General features: G+C 38.8%; 1 protein-coding gene and 1 long non-coding RNA gene across 2 annotated transcripts in view; one reads left to right on the top strand and one right to left on the bottom strand.

The window, feature by feature from the left end:
• Positions 1-313: 313 nt before the first annotated feature.
• The window catches only part of LOC131737277 (uncharacterized), a 34,692-nt gene continuing 8,257 nt past the window's right edge, over positions 314-26,748 (bottom strand). Inside the window, exons 2-5 of the long non-coding RNA XR_009328876.1 lie at positions 2,819-2,914; positions 2,023-2,229; positions 1,415-1,638; positions 314-1,147 (exon numbers count right to left, since the gene is read on the bottom strand). This is a non-coding gene — a long non-coding RNA (uncharacterized LOC131737277). The remainder of the gene's footprint in view (positions 1,148-1,414; positions 1,639-2,022; positions 2,230-2,818; positions 2,915-26,748) is intronic.
• Positions 4,748-26,748, top strand: part of si:dkey-1j5.4 (leucine-rich repeat-containing protein 15) — a 30,999-nt gene continuing 8,998 nt past the window's right edge. Inside the window, exons 1-2 of the mRNA XM_059025347.1 lie at positions 4,748-4,923; positions 6,536-6,742. Coding sequence (XP_058881330.1) covers positions 6,559-6,742 — 184 coding nt within the window. The 5' untranslated portion in view covers positions 4,748-4,923; positions 6,536-6,558. The remainder of the gene's footprint in view (positions 4,924-6,535; positions 6,743-26,748) is intronic.

Below are 26,748 nucleotides of genomic sequence, written 5' to 3'. Positions count from 1 at the left end.
AATCCTGTATTTTCGTGGAGCGTATGGTGGCAAAAGCCTTTAACTGGACAGCTTTTGGTCTACACAATGGGGAATTGTTTTTTTTTTTTTAATAGAGACAATGTAACAGAATCGTTTTCGAGAAATCTTGAGATTTTTGCATTTTGATTTGAGAGCAACAAGAAGCGCCCACCTTCAGACAGATAATTTTGCCCTGGCATCAGAAATTTGGAACGGCTTCTTTGAAAACAGCATTGCCTGCTGCAAACCAGGAGAGAACCTTACAGTGGACGAGCAGCTGTTTCTGACAAAAGCACGGTGTCGCTTGAAACAATTATTATTATTATTATTATTTATTTCTTAGCAGACGCCCTTATCCAGGGCCACTTACAATCGTAAGCAAATACATTTCAAGTGTTACAATAAAAGCAATACAATAAGAGCAATACATGTCAAACAAACCTGACAAATCTGGGATAAACTTTTAGCTGGCAGCGGACGTTGAGCCCAAATACGTGGTGAATGGTTACCCTTAACTGAGATTAAAAATGGTTAAATATAGCCCATCTGGTCAGAGACTGGGTGACAATGTGGTACTTAGGCTGATGGAACCGTACTTTGAAAAAGGGAGGAATGTTACCACTGACAATTTTTTTACTTCACTGCAATTGACGAAAAAAAAACAGCCTGGTTGGAATAGTGAACAAAGCAAGGACAGCTTCCACCATCTGTGCAAAACTTGCAACCACAGCTGCACTCCAGTACATTTTTTAAACACAATTACTGTGCTATGCTGACTGTTTACAAGTGCAAGCCGAGAAAGAATGTAATTATTCTCAGCTCCCTTCATACGTCAGTTGCCATCGGGACTGTTGACAAGATAAAACTGGATACTGTGGATTTCTACAATGACAAAAAGTACATAGTACAGACCAGGTGGCACGTCAGTACTCGGTGAAAGCCAGTTTTCGCTGCTGGGCAGTTGCTGTATTTTACAATGCATTGGACCTGGCAGCCATCAGTACCTTTGTTTTGTACAAGGAATGCACCAGGGAAAATATCAGCAGGAGAGATTTCATCTTGAAGCTAGTCACACAGCTTCGGCAGATACATTTCGATAAGAAAACTGCAAAGCAGCTGGGAAATGCAGCTCAACCTGGATTCAGTGCTGCAAGAGAAAACAATGCTAAATGCAATAAAAATAAAACTTCTGCTATCTGTGCCCATTTCCCAGAAAGCGCATTCACGTTACATATTGGGAATTGAGTTATTTTCTTTTTTTTTATGTTACTTTAAAAAAAAAAATAATATCGTTTTTATAGTTTTGTATGTACATATATATGCAGCGTTATTTCTGCAGCAAACTGATTCTTAGGATCCCTGTTAATTTTAATTACAGTAATTTAAACACAAAAAATTTGAAAGACCACATTACCTGTATAAGAACTGCTTCTCCTCATTGTATGGCAGTCTCAACTGTTTTCATATAGTTTGGATCAGAAGCAAACACCTTGTTTATAGCTTGTCCCCTTCCATCTGGCAGATCCACTTATAAGTTTGTCCTTGTGGATCAATAAAAAGTGGCCAATGGCCCCCATTCTTAACGAGAATAGCATTCTCAGTGGAGTTCTGATCTGGGGGTAGCCCTTCATTTTGCCACTGGCGAACCAGATTATAAAAAAAAAATTATATGTATATATAATGTGAAACATGCAATGAAGAACATCTAGCCGCACACCAAGTCGCTTTATCAGAAAAAGGTATTTTCCTGGATTGGTTCTGTTACCAATAATTGGGGGAAATGAAATAACTTACAGAGTGGTCTTAAATTGAGCTGATCTTATGACTGATCAGAAAGAAGGCTCTCATTGTATATTTTGACCATCCAGTAAGCTGCAAAAGGTTTCCATAATAATCAGTGCTTTGTGTATCTGACTAGTGCAGATATTTTTATTATTTTTAATTATATATATGAGCTTTCTCTTTTTTTAAATCTATTTCTCTGATCTAGAGCAAGTTACACATTTTTGTTTTAAACCTCACCTGGGTCTTTTCAGTCATCGTTGTTATAAGTGTGTATTCAGAAGAAATGGGTATGCTCTTTACATTCCAGAATCTCAGCCATTCCTGCACCATTTTGCCACGGTACCCTACTCCAGAGTAGGTAATACATGCAGCTGAAACCAAGACATCACCAACGATTCCCTGCAGCTTCTTCTCTAAATCATTTAGTGATTCTTTCCAGCGCACCTACGTAACAGAATTATCAAACAAAAACAGAAATAAATGCACTCAAATGATCATAAATCTGGACAAAACACATGGATAATTTAGTTTCCTCATACCGTATTTACTGTATGTTTATTAGGGTTTGTGCTATACCTTTCTGACTGGCATAAAACTATTGTTTAAATCTTTGGATCTTCTGTTTCATTGTTAAGAAAATGTGGACAATCAAAGGCATTGCAGCTTTTGGTAATGGTATGCCGAGTGAAAATAAGCAACAACTCAAGTGCTGCATTTTGAAATAAAAAATGTCTCCTTTTCATCTGCCAGTGCGGAAATTAAAACAGATGCTCTCTCCAGCCTTTGTGTGGTTAGCTCTTTGCGATTACTGAGTTCAGCATTCAGCAGGGAAATGTGGTGCTCTTCAATCTATGAAGCAATGCAGATAACTGGATTCCAGAACTTTAGGATATTGCAACAAAAATAACTTGCATAATAACTTGTATCTAAAATATTATGTAATTACTGTATGCCTGCCTAAAAGATGCATACACTTGTAAGTATTATTTATAAAAAATAATAATAATGAATAAATAAAATGAAAAAATCCCACCTTTGTTAAGCTTTTTTGTTTTTCGTTCAGTTTCCACTCAGCAATTTTAAGTAGTTCTTGTACCTCTTCCACCTTCTTCTGTTTGGGCTCAACTATCTATATAAAAGAAAGCTGATATTAAGACGTGTATTTGTCTTTTTGAACAGATTTGTGGAACCCCTATGAAACAAATGTTGCCCTACGAATTAAGATTAAGAGATTTTACTTCAACTCTAGCCTGGTGCTGAGGTTGGTAGCCTGAAGCTATAATATAGGAGACCACTGGCACACATTATCAGTTATGCTACTTTAATATATTTAAGGGTACAAACAGGACTTTTTTGTTCTTGGTAGGTATCCATGATTGATGATACTAAAGACTAGTGTAACAGAACTGCATCTCATCTTACTGCTAAGGGACTAAAAAGACTAAACTTAAAGCAATCAGAAATCCAATCACCAAACGTCAAAACAAAAAGTGTAAAAAAGAAAAAATAAATAGAAAAAATCTATGCTTTGCAAAAGGCTTTATTATTATTATTATTATTATTATTATTATTATTATTATTATTAGTCGTAGTAGTCGTAGTAGTATAGTATTCGCAGTTGAGGGCTGCATTTTTTACTTTGTAGTAGCTTAAATATTTTTTTTATAACTTTGTGTATAAAACAACTACATTATAAACCACTATCCTTTTAGAAGTCACCTGCAAATGGCAATAATTTGAAACGTTGAATAACTGGTGTAACCAATGAGGTTTCTAAACCCCTCCTATGTTTTTTTTCTACTTTCAGCAGATCTCAGTTGTTAATAAATAATTTATTGGCATCACCTTTAGTAAGTTATGCAAGATTACTTCACAAACGGGATCTTCACTGTTAAAGTCTTGTGAACATATTGTATGGCTTACAATTTTTTTGCCATGCAAAAAATCATTAGTTTTCAGTCAATTTGCATGTTTTTTAGCGTGAGAAGGCGATTTACTCACTCTTTTTAGCAGTACCATTTCTTGGCCGCACACTTCCTATAGTGTGAGGAATGCGCGTCCGACAATGACAGAATTTGGAGTTTCTAAACTGCATGCAAACCAAGCCATATTGTGCACAACCTTTTCATCCAGGTATGTATTGTGCTTTTGACCAGAAATGTAGACAATTTTCAAACAATTAGGCAATGCTTGCTGTATAGTGAACAAAAATGTATGTAAAAATAATGTGATGTCTTGTAACAATTGTAAGTCGCCCTGGATAAGGGCGTCTGCTAAGAAATAAATAATAATAATAAAAAAAGGGGCAGATTAAACATTTTTGTAAAAAAAAAAAAAAAATAAATAAGATAACGCTAGGAACACTTAAAATGTATATAACACAACAGATGGATGTCTAGCTTGTGACAGGCTGCACAGTTAATATTTAAAGTATACCATCTTAATCAACAACATTGTAACAAAACACACAGAATTTGAAACAGAACATTTGTGTCTATATTAAAATAGAGGAAATGTATAAAGATTATCTTGTGCTGACACTGGTAGTTATAAATATATGTATTTCTGTAATTGAACTGTGGTGTCTTTGTCTGATATACAGACATAAGCAAACATCTAGTTTCACATTTCCATGGCCAAGATCATCAATCTCTACAAACATCATTTTAAAACTCTCCAAGTTAAACACTTTTTCCTGCTATGGTAAGCAGCCATACATTGAAAATATTTACTTCTAACCACATGCAATTGATGTTCTGGTCCCAACAGAGAAGCAAGTCAATATGCAATGAGGTAACAGGAATGCATGCCTACAATGCCCAGACGGCAAAACCACACAAACCCTGTCCATAATCTTTGCATGTCATTTTTCTCTAAAGACTGCTACATAACTATGTCTGTTCCTGTGCTTAATTTTGATTTGTGTTGCCACTAAGACATATAGCCATTTGGCTGAGTTTTCTGGACTCACATATAGATGCAAGGCATTTGACCTAATATACAACACACCAGAGCCCTTTAGAAAAGCTAGTTCTTATTTGTAGAGGATCTAAAAAGAAATCCCTGGGTGATCACTTCTACTGAAAAACTTTATTTAATACATAATTTTATATCTGCTATATTTAACAATTTTGCAAGGTAAGTACCATTTAAAAGCTATCTTTTGTGTAATATCAATATTTAACAAGGACTGAAAGTACCATGGTAACAATAAATGTCTGGTAGATTTAAGTAGCTAATAATTAAATTACATTTAAAGCATACATTTACCAAAAATTGTATTTTCAGCAGATTGACAATTTACATTTTTGTTCATAATATTTTATACCCATTATTGGGGAAGTAATCAGTTACAGCTACAAGTTACTTAAACAAAATTGTTACTTAATTACAGTAACTTATTACCTGGTTTCAGTTACAGTTACAAACAGTTACCTCTCAGGCACAATTTACATTTTACAGAGATTTGTTTTTGGTTTGTTCAGGCTGCAGCTCTAAATATTCATTTTACAGAGATTTGTTTTTGGTTTGTTCAGGCTGCAGCTCTAAATATTCATTTTACAGAGATTTGTTTTTGGTTTGTTCAGGCTGCAGCTCTAAATATTCTTTGTATCCAACTATTGAATCTACTCGTTCCCTCCATTGACATCATTTTCTAGCAAGATGATATAAAAGCTCATGTGACATGTATGGTTTGCACTGTTGAATTGCTTTCTGATTTCTATGTTATACATTAGCCTTAGTCCTTTTGTATGTAACTAACATTTATGCACATTTAGTTATCTGTTGGAGAAATATAAAACTGTACATTTATACAGTTATTTATTTAAGCAATTTTTTTTGCAAAACTCCAAAAATGCTAATTCAAAAGTATTCATACCCTGACAAGGAAAATGAAATTAATTGCTAATTGAGGCACCTTTAGCAATAATAACCTCTTTTAAATGATTAGGATATTTGTCAATGAGCTTTTGGCATGATTCTTTAGTGATTGTTGACCATTCTTAAATGCAAAATTGTTCTAGTTCATTCAAATTCCGAGGACTTCTCTTGTGCACAGCCTTCTTCAGCTCATACCAAATATTCTCAATTTAGATCGAACTTTGACTAGGCCATTCCAGAACCTTGATTTTATTCTTTAACCATTCTGAAGTAGATTTTGATGTGTGCTTTGGCAGTCAGTATTGGATTGTTATTAACCTTCCTCACAATTCTTCTACTTGTTCCTGGTGAAAGAACCTTCTTTCTTCCAGACCGAGGGAGTGTTGTGACAGTACCATGAGTCTTGTACTTCTTGATAATAGAAACAATAGTTGAAATTGGGATACTCAGATAGCTCTTTTCCCATATTGACTTATTGGTAATTACAGCAATCATCCTATGTCTAATCCTTTTATACTGTAAAAATGTTCACCTACAAGCCAACATTTTCTAGATACCTAGAATGAGGTTCTGCATAATCATATTGAAATTTCTAGCACCTTGTAGACAATACTATCACAGCACCAAAGGGTATGAATACTTCTGAATTAACATTTTTGGAGTTTTGAAAATAAAATTGCAGAAATAAATAATTGTAGCCATCTATTTCTTGTAACTTTTTTTCCTCATCGACAAAAGCAAAACTTTTGCTACAAAAGATTTTTCCTATAATTATTTGTTTTCGAGAAATTTCTAGAAATTATACATTTCCATTGGGGTATGTAAACTTTGAACTACAACTGTATATATATCTTATCATTTTATCTAGTTCATTCTGTTCTTCAAAGAGAAATGTTGCTCATTTCTTGGCTGGTGTTTGCTGCACTTTGGGTATCACAGGCGGCAGGGAGATGCCCTGAGATGTGTAACTGTTCTCAAAGAGCAAGTCTTGAGCGCACAGAGGTAGACTGCTACCAAAAAGGGCTGAGGGCAATCCCACCCAAGCTGCCCCAGGACGCATGGGTTCTTAAAATGGGTAAGTTTTAAGCTACTAGAAATAGGTGTAACATACTGTATTGCTATGAACCTGTGCCATTAATTGATCTATATTTGTGATGTCCATTTAACTGTAAAAGTATTTTCATAAAAGATCCTAATGACTGTTTACTCCAAGATGAGATTTCAATGCTCCTAGAATTGTTGATAGTTTAAAAAAAAAGAAAAAGTACAACAATATATTTGGGTTTAAAATGTAAAAAGGGCCTGGAACAGAAAGATGGTTTAACAGGTGTTGATATATCAACATAAGATGTAATAGGCTACTTGAACCAAGAGGCAGAGCTTGTATTTGCATGAAGTACAGTTAATGGCTGCTTTTACTACAGACCAAACCTTTGTTTCCATATAATACAATAGATAAGATTACTTTCATAATTAACAGCAACAACAACAACAACAACTACTACAACGACTACGACTACGACTATTAATAATGAGTTTCTTATTTGAATGTCAGGTAGTGAGTTCCACAAATATCGTTTAATTTACTTTGCTTTGCTGTGGAGAGTGGCTCCTGCAGTAATAATTGAATATGTTGCGTTGCTTTATTTTATTTTTTGGTGGCGGTGAAATTAAGATTTTCACAGCCTAATCAACAGTATTATAGTCTTCTAAAGCGTTCAATTTTACATGCTTTAATTAAAAACGTTATCTCACAGCAAAAGTGTTTCCATTCGCTCAGTTTATTTTACTCGAGTAAACCGGGCTTTTCACCCGACGGCATGCAAATGAATGGGAAAGGTGGGGGTTGATGTGTAAATTAGCTATGCGTAAAACTATCGTGCTGTTTTTGAAGATTACTAGTTAACTTTTGTGAAAATGTGGTTTCCATGCGCAGAGAACTGCTACACGAGTGAATCTAAGCTGCTATAATAAAGCAAAATACCCTGTGCCTGGTTGGTTAATAATGTGCTTTATTGCTCTTGACCAAATTGTTTTTCAATTTGAGGAGGCTTGTGGTGTCAGAGATGCTCTCCTTTCTTTTAAGTTGTGCTGGGTTTACTGCTGTGTTAAATATTAATGATGCAAACAAATAAAACACAATCATTACGTTCATTTGCAATTTTATTTGGTCAGTTCTGAGAGGGCATCAACAACTTGGATGATGTTGCGATCGAGCTGGCTTATGACATCCAGTTCACAAACTATATTTATTAACGTGGAGGGCAGACGCGCGTTGTCTTTGGACATAGCTGGGATCAAAAAAAGGACGGGAATTAATTCAGTTAAGCAGCTCACTTGCTCTTCGTGTTTAACTTTAGTGTAGTTTTTACAGCAAGGGTATTCTCAAACTGCTGCTTTAATGCCATAACAAATGCAGAACGCAGTTCGTGGTAAGTGGTGTTATACAGAACTGTAAACACACAAGAGATATACAACATGACAGACCAGACACAGCAAAAAACAATAATAAAAAAAGACCGCCCACATTAGCATTAAAGTGAACTACTCCATTGCTAACCATAAAATCGCCCATCAGCCACTAGTTTCTGACGTCTTGGAATCCATAGTAACAACTGACTTGATCCCTTGCAATATTTATAGTTAAGGATAAACACGTTCATTAACATTTACATGTGAAATGCGGGATTCCATGCAAAACTGGGCGTGGTTTTCCAGTGTGTTTCGTCATTTAAGATTTACCCTATTCCTCTCTTTGGCCGTTATTTTTACCCGTGTAATTCTCCCAAACGTGCACACGCATCGCCATTTCCCGTGTAAATTGACCCGCATGGAAACCCCATGAATGATGCCTAATAAGAAATGTTTACCAACATTTGTGTGGGGCGAGGCCCACAGAGATAATTCGTTAAAGCGACAGTAACCTAAGTTACATACAAAACTATAGTTAATATAGTTTATTTTGTCAAAAAGTGTGTGGGTTTGAGTGTGGGTGTGTGTGACTCCTGTTACAAATCCCTTAACTCCTGCTCATCACAGATATAATGATACGCACCGATCAACTAGAGATGATAGAGAGGGCCTTTGGCATATTAAAAATGTTTTAGGTGCCTCGATTGTTCAGGGGGTCTTCTACAGTATAGCCCACAAAAAGTATGTAGCATCGTCACAGCTTGTTGCGTATTGCACAACGCAGCTCTCAGACATGGCATTGAGATCAAAGACTATGACAATGGAGATGGATCAGGCATCTCAAATAAATGCCAGGGCTACAAGAATTGAAGACAATTTGTGTGCAAGTTTTTTTTTTTAATAAATTGTATATCAATGCGTCAACTGACTTACGCTTTCATTTCATTCAAAATGTGGGGTGATAATATTGTTTACATTGGGGAACAACGGCTTGAAAACAATAATATTTTTGTTGGTAAATAAACTCAATCTTTTTAATACTATAATTGTCTCCCCACTCGCGTCTTCCCTCCAAATTAGCAATACTATGATACTATACTAATAAAAAAGTTGAGATATTAAAAAATGAAAGTCTTATATTTTTTTTTATTAAAGTCTAAATAAAATATATAAATAGTTTATAGCGGGCGTACACATATTGTATACAGTACACATTCAGCTTAGGTTCAGGCCATTTTCATTCACTAGAAATAAAATCTGACAGAACCAGAAAGTCACACAAATCTAAATCATTTATTCACACATCAGCAAGGTTCAATCATCATTCAAGTTACAATTCTAGTGATCATGAAATGATTAGTATGAGACTCCAAATACACAGTTCCTATAACACATATAATTAAATCTAGTGTGACAGACTGGGGGGAGGAAGAGAAAAAAAATGTAGTCCAGGAGGGGCCAAAAGACTACATGCCCCAGAAGGGAGCCAGGATGAGAGTCATCTGGCTCCAATCTGTATTATTATTATTTATTTCTTAGCAGACGACCTTAGCCAGGGCGACTTACAATTGTTACAAGATATCATATTATTTTTAATACAATTTCATTATTTGGGTTTTTACTGAAGCAATCTAGGTAAAGTACCTTGCTCAAGGGTACAGCAGCAGTGTCCCTCACCGGGGATTGAACTCACGACCCTCTGGTCAGGAGTCCAGAACCCTAACCACTACTCCACACTGCTGCCCGTAATGTAATGGTTATCACCTGCCTGTGATTAGCAGGCAGGTATATTAAGGAGCCACAATGTTTGTGCAGGGCAGTCTCCAGTCTGTGTGCAGGGAACCTTTTTGTTTGTGCTTAAATTTACTGTGTGTTTTGAAATTGGTAAACAGCTTAGCTGTCCAGTTTGTATAGTTTAGGTTCCTGAAAAGTTTACTTAGCGCTCCTGTGTGGAGTTGGACTTTTTGTTTGTTTTAATTTATTTTATTATTGTAAATAATAAAAACTGTGCAGACAAGCTAAAATAATAAATTTTGTGTCTGGGTCTGTGGTTTTAAGGGCGAAAACAAACCTGAGCCGTGAGGCTCCATTACAGTAGCTATATAGTGTTGCAATCCTATCAGGCGATAATTAAACTTAGAAACCCTGGGAAGCGCAGCAGTGCCTTACCTACAGGTCTGATTTATTTTGTTGTCCAACAACTGCAACTAACAATTCTAACCCTGTTCTTTATATGCTCTTTGCAATGTAAACTAATGTTAGGTTATTATCATAACCCTGGTTCCCTGAAAAAGAAATGTAACCATTACCACATGGGTATTTATCCCTAAAGACCCTGTAATCTGAATAGATATAAAAAAGACTGCTCGTCAGAGCCTGTGACGCAGACGTGCCCACCCCCGAGGGCATATATAGACTGTACACACAGATCTCATTATCATTTCTCCTTCAAGACTGCTGCAATCATGTACAGAGCGACCTTGAAGGTTAAGGGTTACATTTCTATTACATGGAACCAGGGTTATGATAATAACCTAACGTTCCCTATCAAGTATGAAATGTAACCATTACCTAATGGGTAGAAATACCAAAGCTGTCGCAAGGCAATAATGCAGACCAACTGGAATGCCACAAGGCTAAGCAAAACTACGTTGTGCGTTACCATTAGGAACCCCAATACAAGTAGCTAGGGCTAAAAAATTGAGGGAGAACTCACCTCTATGTTTATGTTGTAAGGGCCAACCTTGAAGACACCCATAACACTAGAACGACCGCGTGTATAGGCATACCTAGAACAACCATGACTGGTCAATTTGACTGGCGTATTAAAAACAACATAAATATTATAATGAAAGGACAAACAATTGAATATAAGTCGTAGTTTTATTCAGCAACATCATATAAAGCATCTTCACAACCAAAACATTGTAAATAAACTGACATTTGAACAGAAATGTGTTTATATACAGACATATTACATAAAGCGCATCCTCAAAAAACGATAAAAAAATGAAATAAACAAATATTTGAAAATAAATTTGTGTATATACAGGTATATCATGTACATACAAAACTATACAACTGAAACGAAAATGTTGCCTACATAACGAAAGCGCATGTAAGCAACTGAAGCTATGCGTTTATATACAGGCATACTATAATCTCAATTACATGAATAAATAAACATTTTAACAGAATGGGATTCATTTACAATTCTCTACAAAGTCTAAGCGCTTGCACCAATCACACAGATACTGCTCTTTTCAAAATATTCAGCGCGTCTCAGGCGCGTCAGGTCCAATTTATTTTCACATGCGCAGTTTATTTTAGACACGCTGTTTAAAAGTATTTTTTCACAGTAAAACAGGTTTAAAAGGCACTGCATATCAACAGGACACTCAGTACTGCATCTCCTGCCCAGCCACACCCCTTGTTCGCTGTATTTTTCGCATACCTCTTCATAGTCGTGCATAGTGATAAATCATCTCCTGATCACTCGTTTTATCACCAAACAAATGTCTGTGATATTCTTTGAGCGCTGGATGCAGAAGCAGCTATCTTGTTTGTTTATTTCCATGTTATCTCTGTGGTGCCGGGGCTATGTATATTGCTCAGATACGCCTCCCCTTTTTATTTTTATTTTTTTCCCGGCTTCTCTCGGCTCCTATTGGTCTCACTCGGCCATTGAATGGTTTTCTCTGCTTTTTCCGGAGAAAAAATGACTAGAGACCTGTTTTTTTGATGAGGCTGTGTGGTCCAGTGGTTAAAGAAAAGGGCTTGTAACCAGGAGGTCCCCGGTTCAAATCCCACCTCACCCACTAACTCATTATGTGACCCTGAGCAAGTCACTTAACCTCCTTGTGCTCCGGGCGGTCTCCTACGTGAAGCTCACTTGCTCTTCCTTGGCACAGAACCGTTAGGTGAGGATGCAGCCCCCTCTCTTTGAGATGAGGATGGAGGGGAGCCCTGTCCTGGGAGCTGCGAGTAACTCACTTTTCCTGCATGTGCTTGGAAAATGATGCACAGAACTCACAAGAGTTACTGTTGATAAGTGTCTCAGGCTCTGGACCCAAGTAGGCAGCGCATCTGCCGTGCCTGCCCTCCATGGGGAGACCCGTCTTGCATAGATCGCAAAAATGAAAACCAGCATAGTGTAACAGCAGTGGTGTACAATTTAAACAACTGCTCAGCTGTACTACTATGGTAGTACTTACTGTAACAAGTACACAGTGTGCCGCATTTCCGTTTTATACTGAATTTTACTGAAAAATTACTGATTTATTTTTTTAACTGAACCTCGGTTTTGACTGATTTATACCAGATTTTTTGTCTACTATTCAATATTTTCCTGGTATTATTTTCTAGGAAACACACAATATTTTGATTAAAATGCTGTTTATTTTGACTCCGACATTGTAATAATCAGCCTTACATTGCATCCTAGTATACAGCAAGAGACAAATTGGATAACTAGGTGTCATATAATTAGGTGTCATTTTTACAGGGGAGTAAAGATGGAAAAAAAACACAGAAAGTGGTATGTATGTATGTATCGAAACGTTGGGCAGCTGGCTCTTTGAGCTAATATATATATATATATATATATATATATATATATATATATATATATATATATATAAATAAATGGAACATTATAAACGTGTACACCATTGCCAAAAAAAGTTATAGTACAGTATTAAGTTTTTAATTATAAATTAATTATAAATTTAGCTACGCTTTAATAATGATATGCATTACTTAAATTAAAGAACACTAATTTTATAGAAAATGCACGTCTGTTTTGATTTTCTTTTAAAATTCTTTAACACAGAAGGCAAAGTAGATTCATACTAAGGGACTAACAGGATTTAACTTGTGCAAATAACACTTTTTTATAATAAAATTATGATTAATTATTATTTACCAGACACCTTTATCCAAGGCGACTTACAGAGACTAGGGTGTGTGAACTGTGCATCAGCTGCAGAGTCACTTACAACATCTCATCAGAAAGACGGAGCACAAGGAGGTTAAGTGACTTGCTCAGGGTCACACAGTGAGTCAGTGAGTGAGCCAGGATCTGAAGCGGGACCTCATGGTTACAAGCCCTTTTTTTTAACCACTGAACCACATAGCCTCTAGTCCAGGGACATTATAGTTGTAATCCCTAATTAATTTTATAATTACAGTAACTGCAACCACGGACTCAGAATGGAATGCAAGGCATTTGAATTAAAAGAGCAGATTGTATCTTGCTATATACCTATGTGACAGCTGAGAGTGCTGCACGTTTATATGCAGGTGACCATCTCCCGATTTAGTAATAAATTAATCACCTAATTAATTCGGGAGATGGCCACCTTCTGCACTAGTTTATTAATTATTCCTGGCAGAGAACGAGTACCCAGTCTCGCCTCTGCCAGAACACACTTTAAAACAATAAACAAACCGCGCGGCGCTTCGCCGTCACATATACATAAATAATGACAAAACATACGGCGCTTCGTCGTCATATAAATACATAAATAAAATCAAACAAAACAAATACAAAATACACTGCACAGGGGCGGAGTCGGAGACCCCGATCTAAAAATAAATAAATAAATACGTACAGGGCTCTCAACCTATATTATTCAATATTAAAAGGATGCTGAACTTTTCCAAATATCTACATCTGATCAGCCTTTATGTGGCAGAAAGACCACTATTATATAAATAATCGCCCTTGATTTAAAAGAAAAATAAATGTACCTAAAATACTATGAAATAAATGTGCACATTGAATGACTATGAAATGGTACAGCACCTGCAGCAACAAAAAACTACCAGCATTACATACAGTAGATATGCAATTTAACATCGGTCTGCCTCATAGAAACTCATTTTTAGACTTTGTTTGCATTTTAACTTCAAACATAATCTGTACTTACAAAAATAGTCATAATTTAGACATAGTATCAGTTGCTAATTTAAGCACTACGCTACATATTTCTAACCAAACATTAATCCATAATAAATCAGCTGTTATTACGGTTAAATAAAATGTTCAATAGTTAATGCCATGGCGGGAAAGTGACCTGCGCTAATGTGCTCTTTATATGCAATTATGTTGTTAGATTTAAAAGAAAATATATATCCAAATTATGATTAATGAAAAAAAGTCAATATCATGCATGGTAGAACAGGAATACATTATCTGCCATATTTACCTACCGGATTATCTTTCCGCTCCTCACACCGACAAACCAAAATGTCCCTCACAGCAATACTGTACTAGCAATTGGACGCCTGCCAAATTATTATCCAGCAACACAGAATCGCAATAACTGTGACGTAGGACTAGACAGACGACTTTGACCAGACTTGTACACAGCCCCCTAGCCAGCGCATTCTTTATTTATTCTGTTAAAATAAATGGTGTCATCGTTTCCCATAACATTTCCAGTACATTCATTTTTTTCTACATTTTCTGTGACATTTCCAGGCCTGGAAATTAAGTTAGAAATGTTCCAGGTTTTCCAGGACGCGTGGGAACCCTGTCTGATTCTGTTGGCCAATCAAGTCTGATTATGATGGCAAGACCGTGTTAATGAGTTTGTCAGAGCGCTCTGCTTTGCTGGACAGCCACTGTTTATTGCAGAGAGGTGTGTACTGGTGACTTCGTGCGACAGTACTGTCTGCCAATCAGCTAAAACACTGCATCACGGCAACAATTGTAATCGTAAATGTTTGACAAAAAATGATGATGCTTTAGTTGGTAAACTTATGGAACTCATTGATGAAAATGTCCAGTGTGATTTTTGACGCGTCTCCCGATGCCTTGAACTGTACAGTTCTGTCAATTTTCTTTTCTTTTTATGATTTCAAGGCGAATAAACCTGGCTTGTTTTGTGCTGATGTCATGTTCATACCTTCTGTAGATACTATTTCAGTCAGCACAGCGATTGCCCAGACGTTCGCAAAGTACCAGCTAACTTGGGAAAATGTGGCCTCGACGACTTCATCATACATGCCAGGGACATTAAACTTAATCAGAAACCAGAACTGCTACACATTATATTCCACATGTAAATTGTGTATACTGAGAATTTTTTTTTACCGTTTTTTCCCTGATGTTTCAATTCAATATTTTTTTACAGATTTTACCCCTATGTTTATATCTGTAAAATAAATTTTAAGATAAAAACCAAAAAAATACAAGTATACAGTACTTGTAACCAAAAATGAGCCATGACAGACAATAGCACCTTAATAAAGTTAAGCCAGGTGTAGTACCCTAAGAGGATGACCTGAACCACCTTGAATACCTGTACGGTGCCTGAGCACTAGTACAGTACTGCGCGGTGTGGTGTGGTTACGATTCGTTACTGGTACAGTATACACAGTATGGTATAATCTGTGTGGCACTGTACGGTGGTGCGGTGCACGCAGCACTATTTCAATAGACACGGTACCACGGTATGGTACACACAGTATGGTGCACCATGCACGGTGCCCACGGTACAGTACACATGGCATGTACCAGTGTGATAACCTCGCTCACTGGGAACGGGGTAGGTCTGTGACCTACAGTTACCTAAGAAGCAATATATAGGGATGCCCATCTATATAGCTTCTGGCTAGCCAGCACAGCCCTAAGATTGGAGGAAGCTCGCTGTAAGAGCCCTGACAGCCTTCGCAATGGCACCGCAAGCAGAAACCAGAGCAGCAACAAAACACTGCGGGAAGGACTGCGAGCAGTCAGACCCAAAACAGAGCTGAGCCCAGCGACTGCAAGTGAATTGGCAAAAGGTAACACCGTTAGTTGTACAAAGTACCGGTGGGACCTACATTTACCATGGGAGCGATATAGGGATGTCCATCTATAACGCTCATGGCTAACCAACAGTCCGAAAACTGAGGAAAGCCTACTGTCAGAACTCTAACAGTCTTCACACTAATTCTGCAAGCAGAACTAATGTGACAACGCGACACTGTGGGGAAGGCTGCAAGCAGCTTTGCCCGAAGCGCATGTCTTGGTCCAATGCAGGACTGCTGCGTTCATATTTCTGTGAAAAAAATCCAAAAACCTGAAAAATATGCGAGAAACAAATTCTCATACAACACAGTAACAACTCAATTACTGTTAATTTAATATAATTTTCATAACAAAAAACAACATTTTATTTTTAAGTTGAAACGAACCTAGCAGCCTGAGTGAGAACTCTTAAAGGTTCCCTTTCAATTCGAAGACGACCACCAACGACATTATGTATACCTGAGCTGCCGATAAGCCCCTTCCTGGGCTGACACACTCGATTCCGTCCACTGAGGGATTAAAACTGTCATCCTGAGGAAGCCATTTCTCTTTTTCCTTCTCCAGACAGTATGATAAGACCACTACGTCTAGCTGAGAGTGTTGATAGATAAGAGCTTTGAGTTGTGTGGTATTTCATTTGCATTCGTGCTGAAAGCCGGCTCGCCGCTTTCCTGGAATCACCGACTCTCTATTTCGAGTCTCTTCTCCTTCTGTCTTTCAGCAGCCTCCTTGCTTGCGTTGTAGACTGTTCTGCTTTTTACCACTGCATAGCTGCTCCCCAGTGCTTCGGTACCTCGTGCATGCATAGCCCTTGGTACTTCGGCATCTCGGTGCGCACAATGCTCATTGCACACGATGCCCAGTGCTACAGCGTCAGTGCACGGACACAGCGCCGCACGGTACACTGTGCACATAGTACATGAATGCATGGTACTGCACGTACTGCTATGGTACTTGGTGCGCTCGGTATGCACAGTGCACACGGTGCTTGGTGCCCACTGCTACAGCGCTAGTGCTAGAGCGCCCGGTGGTACATGGTGCGCACGGTGCTCGGTACACACGGTGCTCGGTGGCGACTGCTACTCTAGTGCACGGGCATATGATGCCGCACGGTACACGGTGCACACAGTGCCCGTGGTACTCGGTGCACAGTACGCACGGTGCTCACTGATTATATAGTGCATGAACGCATGCTGCCGCACTATATAATGCTTGAGTGCAGTCAGTGCAAGCGGTGTTCGGTGCACAGCCGATGCAGAACACTGAACTGATGTCAGGCAAGTCAGGGTTCCATCCCTGTATGGCCTCCAAGGCAAAGATCCCTCAGAAGGATAGGCATACCCTCTGTGCGCGGTGCTTGTGAGTCCAACATGCCACCTTGGCCCTCGGGAGAGAGGTGGCCTGCAGCATCTGTGCGGCTTTTCAGCCCCGGGTAAGGGAGAATAGGTTGGAGAGGGCCACTAGGGTGTTCCATGTCCTCTGTGGCCAGACCGTCAGTGGCTCTTGGACCCCCGGAGCCCCTCCTCCATGAACTGTCCAACTTTTCAGGTGAGAGGCTCTTTGGCACCCAGAACTGGGCAGGTTCCGGCTATGGGTCTGGCCCCTGAGGGACCTCTGGTTAGCCTAGGGCTATCAGATGCGGTTGTGGGTTCCTTGCAGAACGCTAGGGCAGACTCCACTAGGTCGTTGTACACCTACAAGTGGAAGTATTTTCAAGCTTGGTGTCTGGCTAGAAGCCATGTCCCAATCTCTTGCCCTATGCCAGTTATCTTACAGTTTCTGCAATAACTGTTTGATGCTGGTAGGTCACCTTCCACTTTGAAGGTGTATTTGCGGCTATTTCTGCATGCCATGCCCCGGTGGATTCGGTGTCTCCAAGTGTGTATTTCTTGGCTACCCAAGGCACTTGGCGATTACGCCCTCCCAGGGGGACTGTTCTACCTGAATGGAGTCTTGATATTGTACTGGATGCTTTCACGAAGGCCCCGTTTGAGCCCATATACTCCATAGAGTTGAAGTATCTGTCTATGAAGACAGCCTTCCTCGTGGCTATCACCTCCGCTAAGCGGGTCAGTGAGCTGCCGGCGCTGTCGGTGCACAGCTCCTGCACGCGCGTCTCTACGCACCAACCCTGCTTTCCTCCCCAAGGTGATCAAAGCCTTCCACATTAATCAGTCTGTGGAACTGGAGTCCTTCCATCCACCCCATTTTTCTTCAACAGAGGATGAGGGATTGAGATGCTACGTGGATAGGACAAGAGCTCTGCGTCATGACCAGCCCTTTGTCTGTCACAGGACACGGACCCTAGGACAGCCCCTCTCAAAGCAGCGTCTGTCACATTGGATTGTGGACACAGTCTCTTGCCCCCACCTGGGACGGTAGCCGCACACTCCACTAGAGGGTTGGTTACATCTTGGGCCCTCTTCAGTGGGGCCTCGCTGTCCGATATTTGTACTGCGACTAACTGGCGGCTAAAGAGAAGACGACCACCAACCGCGAGGTCGCATCGGTCGCCTTCACGGGTTCGATGGAAAAAGAGAAATGGCTTCCTCAGGATGACGGTTTTAATCCTTTGGTGGGCAGGACTGAGTGCATCATCTATCAGCAGAGAGCTCAGCAATACCTACCCAATGGGCAGGCATATCCCATACATTATATAATTGGTGGTCGTCTTCTCTTTCAGGGAACCAGGGTTACAGTAAGTAACTTAATGCTATTCAATCCCGGGGAAGGAGCAACGGAGCCGCCGGCTTCGTGTGGGGCACAAGGCCACTGTGAGACTAATGAAAACCACGGCCCAGTACACAATAGGTGTAAGTAGCAATTACTATAAGCACATAAAACCGCATAGTGTAATTACACAAGCGAATAAGCAGATATAAGTAACTTTGATACTTATCTGGTCATAGTATCTCTCATCTTAGGTCGGATGAAAGGAAAAAATGATGATGAGATCTGTGTGTAGTATATATATATGCCCTCGGGGGCAGGCACGACGGCATCACTGATGAGCAGTCTTTGTTATATCTATTCAGGTTACAGGGTCTTTAGGGATAAATACCCATGAGGTAATGGTTACATTTCGTACGTTCGATAGGGAACTGGACCATCACCATCTCTCTGCTATTTTGCGGTTTCCCCTTTCATGTGTAGTAGTAGGGGAGATCTTGCTTTTTATATTTAAAATGTCACTCTGTTTGTGTCCACTCCCCACCTAATGACTTTATGTTGTTTTGTATAAAATGTAGATTTCGATTTGCCCTTTTGTTATGTCTGAGGTGAGAGCTTCTATCTTTAGTACCAAGAGAAGCACTCCCATAAAACAAGGATGTCACAATTGCATCCCTGCAGAGACAGCTCAAGTTTGTAACAGCAGTTAGCTATGTACAATTTAATATTTATTTTAGCAAATGTGTGTTTTATAACATGTCTGCAACTTAAACTTATTAGTGTATAGCACAAATGCAACTTACAAATACACGGCGCAATCTTTGTCAATGTCAATTATTTACATTAATTCAGCATAAAATGTTTCTAAATGGCATGAATAAATAAAGACTGCTTAAAAAAAATATGTAGCATGGCCTTTTGACTGTTTTCAATGTAACTGAAAAATATTTACCAGTAAACATAAATGTACCAATAAAAAACTGTATTCTTAATTTAATTACGTTTCTTAGGCAGCGTCTAGCTACTTTTTGTGATGTGCTTGTTTCACCCTTTTCACTAGATGATTTTCTTTTTCTTGCTATATTGGTTTGCAGTTTCTTTCTTCCCTGCAGCAGGACAAACATCTGACTCAGTGCTTTGAATTGCAGTCTCACATATTTCACAGTTTAGATTACATCTCTTAATGCTACCGCAAGGTCTTTCATCACATCAACCATTGACCTCTGTATTGCCTTTAGTTCTGAAAAGACATAATCATTTATGTCTGACAGAATCATGCAATAATGGAAGCATCAGTCAAATCCTGTTTATTTTGAATTAAATAGTGGCAAAAATTAGGAAAAGAAACATATAGTGATTAATCAGGTCATTTAACTTATCACTGAGTTTGTGCTTGGGCAAATATATCCACGCCTGCAACTCCTTCCAAATTGATGTGAGGAACAGTACCGAAGGCTTCTTCTTCAAGGGGAGTCAAAGTCACAGTGTGAGCTGGTGCACCACCAGTTTTTTTGGCAGCTGTGGCTATTTGAGCAGATTTGTATTTAGCATTTCACCTAATATCTTTCCATGTCTTTTTTATTTCCTCTGCATTTCGCTTTGTCTGGGAAACCGCATTTCCCTTTTTTAACACTGTCTCCTAGTCATGCTTTAAAATATTTGTGTCTGTCCTGCATGATTTATAAATTTCAATTACCGGTACTTCATCAACTAAAACTTTGTTTTCTTCTTGCGTTTGTTTTTAGACTTTTTGATGGTTTCTTGGGTATTGTGGTTGCCAGTTCCAAGTCTCATTGTTGTTTGTCATTGTGCGCAACTAAGACACACCTATGTTTTATATATATAAATATATATATATACACACACACACACACACACATATACATGTGTTCTCAAATCAGTAAAAGGTCTTGAACTCTATATTTAGATAATTGCATCGCTTCCTTACCATTTGCATACATTATAATACTCTAATCTGCCTATATGGAGGGCAGACTAAAATCTGTAACTCTGAAAATCCCACAGATTTTTGGGTGTCGAAATCCAATTGTAACCTTATGGAGGGACGCTCAAATAGCAGACTTGCACATCTAGAAACATCAACTTACAACAGTCACTGTTGAAAATCGTGACTCTAATAAGCCTGTCTAAGAAAAAGTGACATTTTATACATCTGACAAAAATGTAGTCACCTTTGAATATGTACTCCTATATGTCAAGTGCTTGGGTCTTTCCTTTTAAGTTTCTGGATTGTAATGAAAAAGTGAGTTATTTTTTACTTACTAAAAGCAAAAGGCTTTTGTGCTGTGTTCTGAATGGGAACCTTTGTTTGCTAAACTGTACTATGCCTTGCAATCACAAGACAACAGGATTTGGAATCCCAATAAAAGTAAATGGAAGAGAGATTCCACGTGTCATATCATACTTAATACAACAGCTGTATTTAGTTCAGCGTAAACAATAATGATCAAGGCAGAACTGTTTATAAGACAAGTTCTGCGAATACCAAGGTGCTGATGGGACATTTATAATTTAGTGTGCCTGTTTCTATATTTAATGACATGCATTAATAAAACACCCATTCATGCATCTGCGTATAATTCTTGTGCTTCCAGTATTAGGTGCTTTTCAAAAAGTTTTTTTTTTTGTTGTCTTTAATTAAAATGTAATTACAAAAATGTAAATAAGAACTGATAACTGAAGCTTGGTATGTTCTAATTGTGTTTGTTATGGTCTTACTAGAGTTTATGTATTTTTTCATTGTGCTCAGTGGCAGGGGGGCTTGGCAGTGCTTCTGTTGCATTCAACCAAGTACCTCCCTCTGGTCACTTCTTAATTATTTGTATCCCACCCTCTGCCCTGGAGTACAACAGCAGACTTTTCTACAGCAGACTTACAATCAGAGGCAATCAGCTCAGCAACAGAATGAACTCCCCAGCACTTCTGTTAAATAATGTCATAAGCATTGCAGCTACCTTCTTGGCAAAAACACTCAACACCCTTGATATCACATCAAAAAAGTCACTTTGTTAAACGTTTATCTACTGGACAAAGGGGTTTCTTTGGTTTTATTATATTCCATACTTATCCACCACACCTTAAAAATATTTTTTTGTCCATTCTCACAGGAAGTCTTGTTTGACTTTCTTCAGATTCATATGTGATATTGCCAGCTTTGTAAGATTGTGATGTTTAATTAAAATATCCACAATAAAGTGTAATCACATGCTTATTAATGAAACACCCATACATGCATCTTATTTTGTTTCTGGTTGATGGTTTGACACTTGTGGTGGTAATTTGAGGTGTATTTCAAATGGCTTTCATTAAAATGAAAAATAATAATAATCAAACGTAATTACAAAAAAATGAAAACAATTGTTACATTTTAATTGTAACCTCGAGTGCGGTTGAGGAGGTAGGAGCTAGGGCTCATCCGTCGCTCTGTCCCGCCAATAATATCTGCCAATCTCCCTATGTAAACCCCAAGTAATGCCCTTATTCTATGTTGCGTTTTTCGTTTGCGTGTCTATACGTTCATACACGGCGCTGACCTATCTACCTTCAACACTGCGCCTCTGCCTCCACTGATCCCACTGGGCCCGCCCCTGCTGTCGAGCTGTCAATCCTCTCCCTGGGTACCCTCAAAGCTTTTCTTGCTCCAAATACTCAGCCGTCCCACCGGAAGTCCCACCCTCACAGCACAAGCATGCTCCATCCAACAGTCCTCAATGCAAGCTTTCCATGGTCAATTCTGCTTGTAGCTGCCCAGGATATAAATCTACTGTAGAATTATCTGTGCCTTTTCTAACTGCGTATCCATATTATTATTATTAGCTAACGCAGCTAGTCAATTCAGCCCCTCATCACCATGGGTAGAAAAAATACATAAATAAAAAACAAACATCCAGCCCCTTTAATGACTGCAAATGACCTTGGATTCTAATAAGCATTTATTGTTGGAACCTGATTTTCTTTCTCAACCACCCCACCATTCCCAGTACTCCTGCAGAACGGTCTCCTTCATTCTTGCTACAGCTTCAAGAATATTACATGTCCATTGCCCTCGCTCCTCCCATGTTCTCGCTCCGCCTACGCATCCAGCTGGTCTGCCTTCACAACCTTCAGCAAGTTTCCCGATTCAGATGTCTGGTTGCCTCATCTTCCACCTGCCTGTACCTCCATTCAGCAAGCAGATACTCAATTAAATCCATCCCTTTCCAATCTCCTTGCTTCAGCTCAAGATTATATGGCTGCTGCCATTGCACCAAAAACTATAATCTGCATAAAAGGAACCAGATTGCTAAGGGCTTTGACATTGTCCTTTTCAGGCACTTGGTCAGCAGTGCAATAATTGACATAAATGGAACTGTGTTTTTTTAAGTTGGGTCCTAGATAATAGTACTCACTAGAACCAAATCCTTGATATTTGTATCCGGTTTGTCGGTTCCAAAGCAGGAATCGGGTACCCGGTTTCAAAGGAACTGGTTCGCACATCTCTACCTTTAATCCTTTGGCCTCATCCAGGTCACACATCCATTCAAAATTAGAATACGGTTGTGCATACTTTGCAAGGACGTGACCTGTTCTAAAAAAGCACTTTGAGCTTTAAAATCACAGAGGTATTCATGGTGTGTAGTAATTGTTCCGCTTTTGAAGGGCTTTACTCAAATCTTTACTTTTTTTCCATTTATGGAAGATTGCCAAAGTTCAACGTTTTCTCTCTCTCACTGATGCTGAGATTTTGATCCATGCATTTGGATCAGCAGTGTGGAGTAGGGGCAGCAGTGTGGAGTAGTAGTTAGGGCTCTGGACTCTTGACCGGAGGGTTGTGGGTTCAATCCCCAATGGGGACACTGCTGTTGTACCCTTGAGCAAGGTACTGTACCTAGATTGCTCCAGTAAAAACCCAACTGTATAAATGGCTAATTGTATGTAAAATAATGTGATATCTGTATAATGTGAAATAATGTGATATCTTGTAACAATTGTAAGTCGCCCTGGATAAGGGCATCTGCTAAGAAATAAATCTGCTAAGAACCTCTAGGTTTGACTATTGTAACTCAATATTTGCAGGCCTTCAATCCAAAGCAATTGACAGCTTACAAACAGTTCAGAAGGCAGCAGCCAGAATCTTGACTGGTACGAAAAAGTACCACCACATTACACCAATCCTGGCTAAACTTCACTGGCTTCCTATCAAGTATCGAATCTCTTTTAAACTACTTCTCCTGACTTATCGCTCACAGTGGTACTGGTCCTGTTTATCTCACTGAATTACTTTGTCCTTACTGGTCGGTCCTTACCTTAGATCCTCCCAGGCTGGCCTGCTGGTTGTTCCTGATGTGAAACAGGTTGGTCTCATGGTCGTTCCTTTAGCCCCCTGGCCCCTGTCCTATGGAATGACCTCCCCATTGACATCAGGAACTGCCAGTCAGTTGATGTGTTTAAAAAAGGTCTTAAAACTTATCTGTTCAATCTCGCATTTGGTTAAGGCCCTTGAGAAGCTTTTATAGCCAGATCTGGTTTGTGCGTTTATGTCCTGATTTTATGATTGGTTTGTTTATTTCTCTTTTAAATATTGTATTTATTTATTTATTTAAACATGTAAAGTGCCTTGAGATATGCAGGTCTGCACATGATAAGGCGCTATATATATATATTGTGATGATGTGTATGTACCAGACAGTAATTTGGAGGCTTTAGGACCATGGCGGGTAGCCACACACTTTGTTGAAACAAATGTAACAAGTGATTAATTGTATAATTAATCTGCAAATGCTGATCAGATGGAAGTGATCAGGTCGGGGTTAAAAAGGGTTTCAGTTTGTGTGTTCGGGGAAGAGGGTTGAAGTGGTGAAACAAGCGTGTTGGACAAAAGGTTTTTCTGTTAACAAAATAAAGGTACGGCTATCCTTGACAACGAAGTTCTGGACGGTGATTTGGCTGAGGTGATTCTTGGAATTAGTTTAAACAGGGGAACAGGCTTACCCTGCCCTGCATTAGTCAACCTTTCTGTTACTCAGTTTAGTTAGCGCCTGAAGAAAGGCTAGGTTTTGTTTTGTGTGTTTATTTTTGTTTGAAGTAACAGTTTGCTAAATAAACGTACGCCACGGCGTTTAAAGAGCACTACCCTTGTTTCGTGTATAATTAAAGTGACAGACACCTGTTGGAAAGAACAAAGTACTTTACAATATATATATAATAACATAAGAACAAAAGAAAGTTTACAAACGGGAGGAGGCCATTCAGCCCATCTTGCTCGTATATATATATATATATATATATATATATATATATATATATATACAGACGTGCTCAAATTTGTTGGTACCCCTCCACAAAAATCGAAGAATGCACAATTTTCTCTGAAATAACTTGAAACTGACAAAAGTAATTGGCATCCACCATTGTTTATTCCATATTTAATAGAAATTAGACTTTGCTTTGGATTTTTTATTCAACATAATATTGTAAATAATAAAACAAATGAAAATGGCATGGACAAAAATGATGGGACCCTTAACCTAATATTTTGTTGCACAACCTTTAGAGGCAATCACTGCAATCAAACGTTTTCTGTAGCTCTCAATGAGACTTCTGCACCTGTTAACAGGTAGTTTGGCCCACTCTTTCTGAGCAAACTGCTCCAGCTGTCTCAGGTTTGATGGGTGCCTTCTCCAGACTGCAAGTTTCAGCTCTTTCCATAGATGTTCGATAGGATTCAGATCAGGACTCATAGAAGGCCACTTCAGAATAGTCCAATGTTTTGTTCTTATCCATTCTTGGGTGCTTTTAGCTGTGTGTTTTGGGTCATTATCCTGTTGGAGGACCCATGACCTGCGACTGAGACAGAGCTTTCTGACACTGGGCAGTACGTTTCGCTCCAGAATGCCTTGATAGTCTTGAGATTTCATTGTGCCCTGCACAGATTCAAGGCACCCTGTGCCAGGCGCAGCAAAGCAGCCCCAAAACATAACCGAGCCCCCTCCATGTTTCACTGTAGGTATGGTGTTCTTTTCTTTGAAAGCTTCATTTTTTCGTCTGTGAACATAGAGCTGATGTGACTTGCCAAAAAGCTCCAGTTTTGACTCATCTGTCCAAAGGACATTCTCCCAGAAGGATTGTGGCTTGTCAATATGCATTTTAGCAAATTCCAGTCTGGCTATTTTATGTTTTTCTTTCAAAAAAGAGCCCACTTTCGCTCAAAAAGCGACGGATGGTGCGATCAGAAACTGACGTACCTTCACCTTGGAGTTCAGCTTGTATCTCTTTGGCAGTTATCCTTGGTTCTTTTTCTACCATTCGCACTATCTTTCTGTTCAATCTGGGTTCGATTTTCCTCTTGCGGCTGCGCCCAGGGAGGTTGGCTACAGTTCCATGGACCTTAAACTTCTTAATAATATTTGCAACTGTTGTCACAGGAACATCAAGCTGCTTGGAGATGGTCTTGTAGCCTTTACCTTTACCATGCTTGTCTATTATTTTCTTTCTGATCTCCTCAGACAACTCTCTCCTTTGCTTTCTCTGGTCCATGTTCAGTGTGGTGCACACAATGATACCAAACAGCACAGTGACTACTTTTCTCCATTTAAATAGGCTGAATGACTGATTACAAGATTGGAGACATGTGTGATACTAATTAAAGAAACTAATTAGTTTGAAATATCACTATAATCCAATTATTTATTATCTTTTCTAAGGGGTACCAACAAATGTGTCCAGGCCATTTTAGAATATCTTTGTAGAATCAGCAATAATTCATCTCTTTTCATAGCTTCTTTGCTTTATGCTATGACATACCAAAGACATGCAAGTATACATGATAAAATAGCTTTTAATTTCATCACTTTTCAGGAGGAATGAAGCATTATTTCAATGAGCTGTAAGGGTACCAACAAATTTGAGCACGTCTGTATATATAAATCAAAGTTGTTGTTGCTCAAGTGACTAGCCATTTCATCACAGTAATGACATTTCAATACAGTAATAACACAGACAAAAGTCAATGAAACGTTGACGCATGCGCATATCTTAAAATAATGCAAAATTTGGCATGATAAGGGGAGATGAAGGGAGGTTTCAGTTCTGAGTGACTGTTTTGTAAGCATAATGAATGTTTGTTCCCCACTGCTACACCCGGTTAGAAAATGTACTTTTCCTGCATTTTACAACGCAACCCTTTGAACGTGAGAGTATAT

The sequence above is a fragment of the Acipenser ruthenus genome, chromosome 6, assembly GCF_902713425.1.
Source record: "Acipenser ruthenus chromosome 6, fAciRut3.2 maternal haplotype, whole genome shotgun sequence".
Taxonomy (NCBI): Eukaryota; Metazoa; Chordata; class Actinopteri; order Acipenseriformes; family Acipenseridae; genus Acipenser; species Acipenser ruthenus.
The sequence above is the reverse complement of the archived record's forward strand: the minus strand, read 5'-3'. Positions and strand labels throughout refer to the sequence as shown.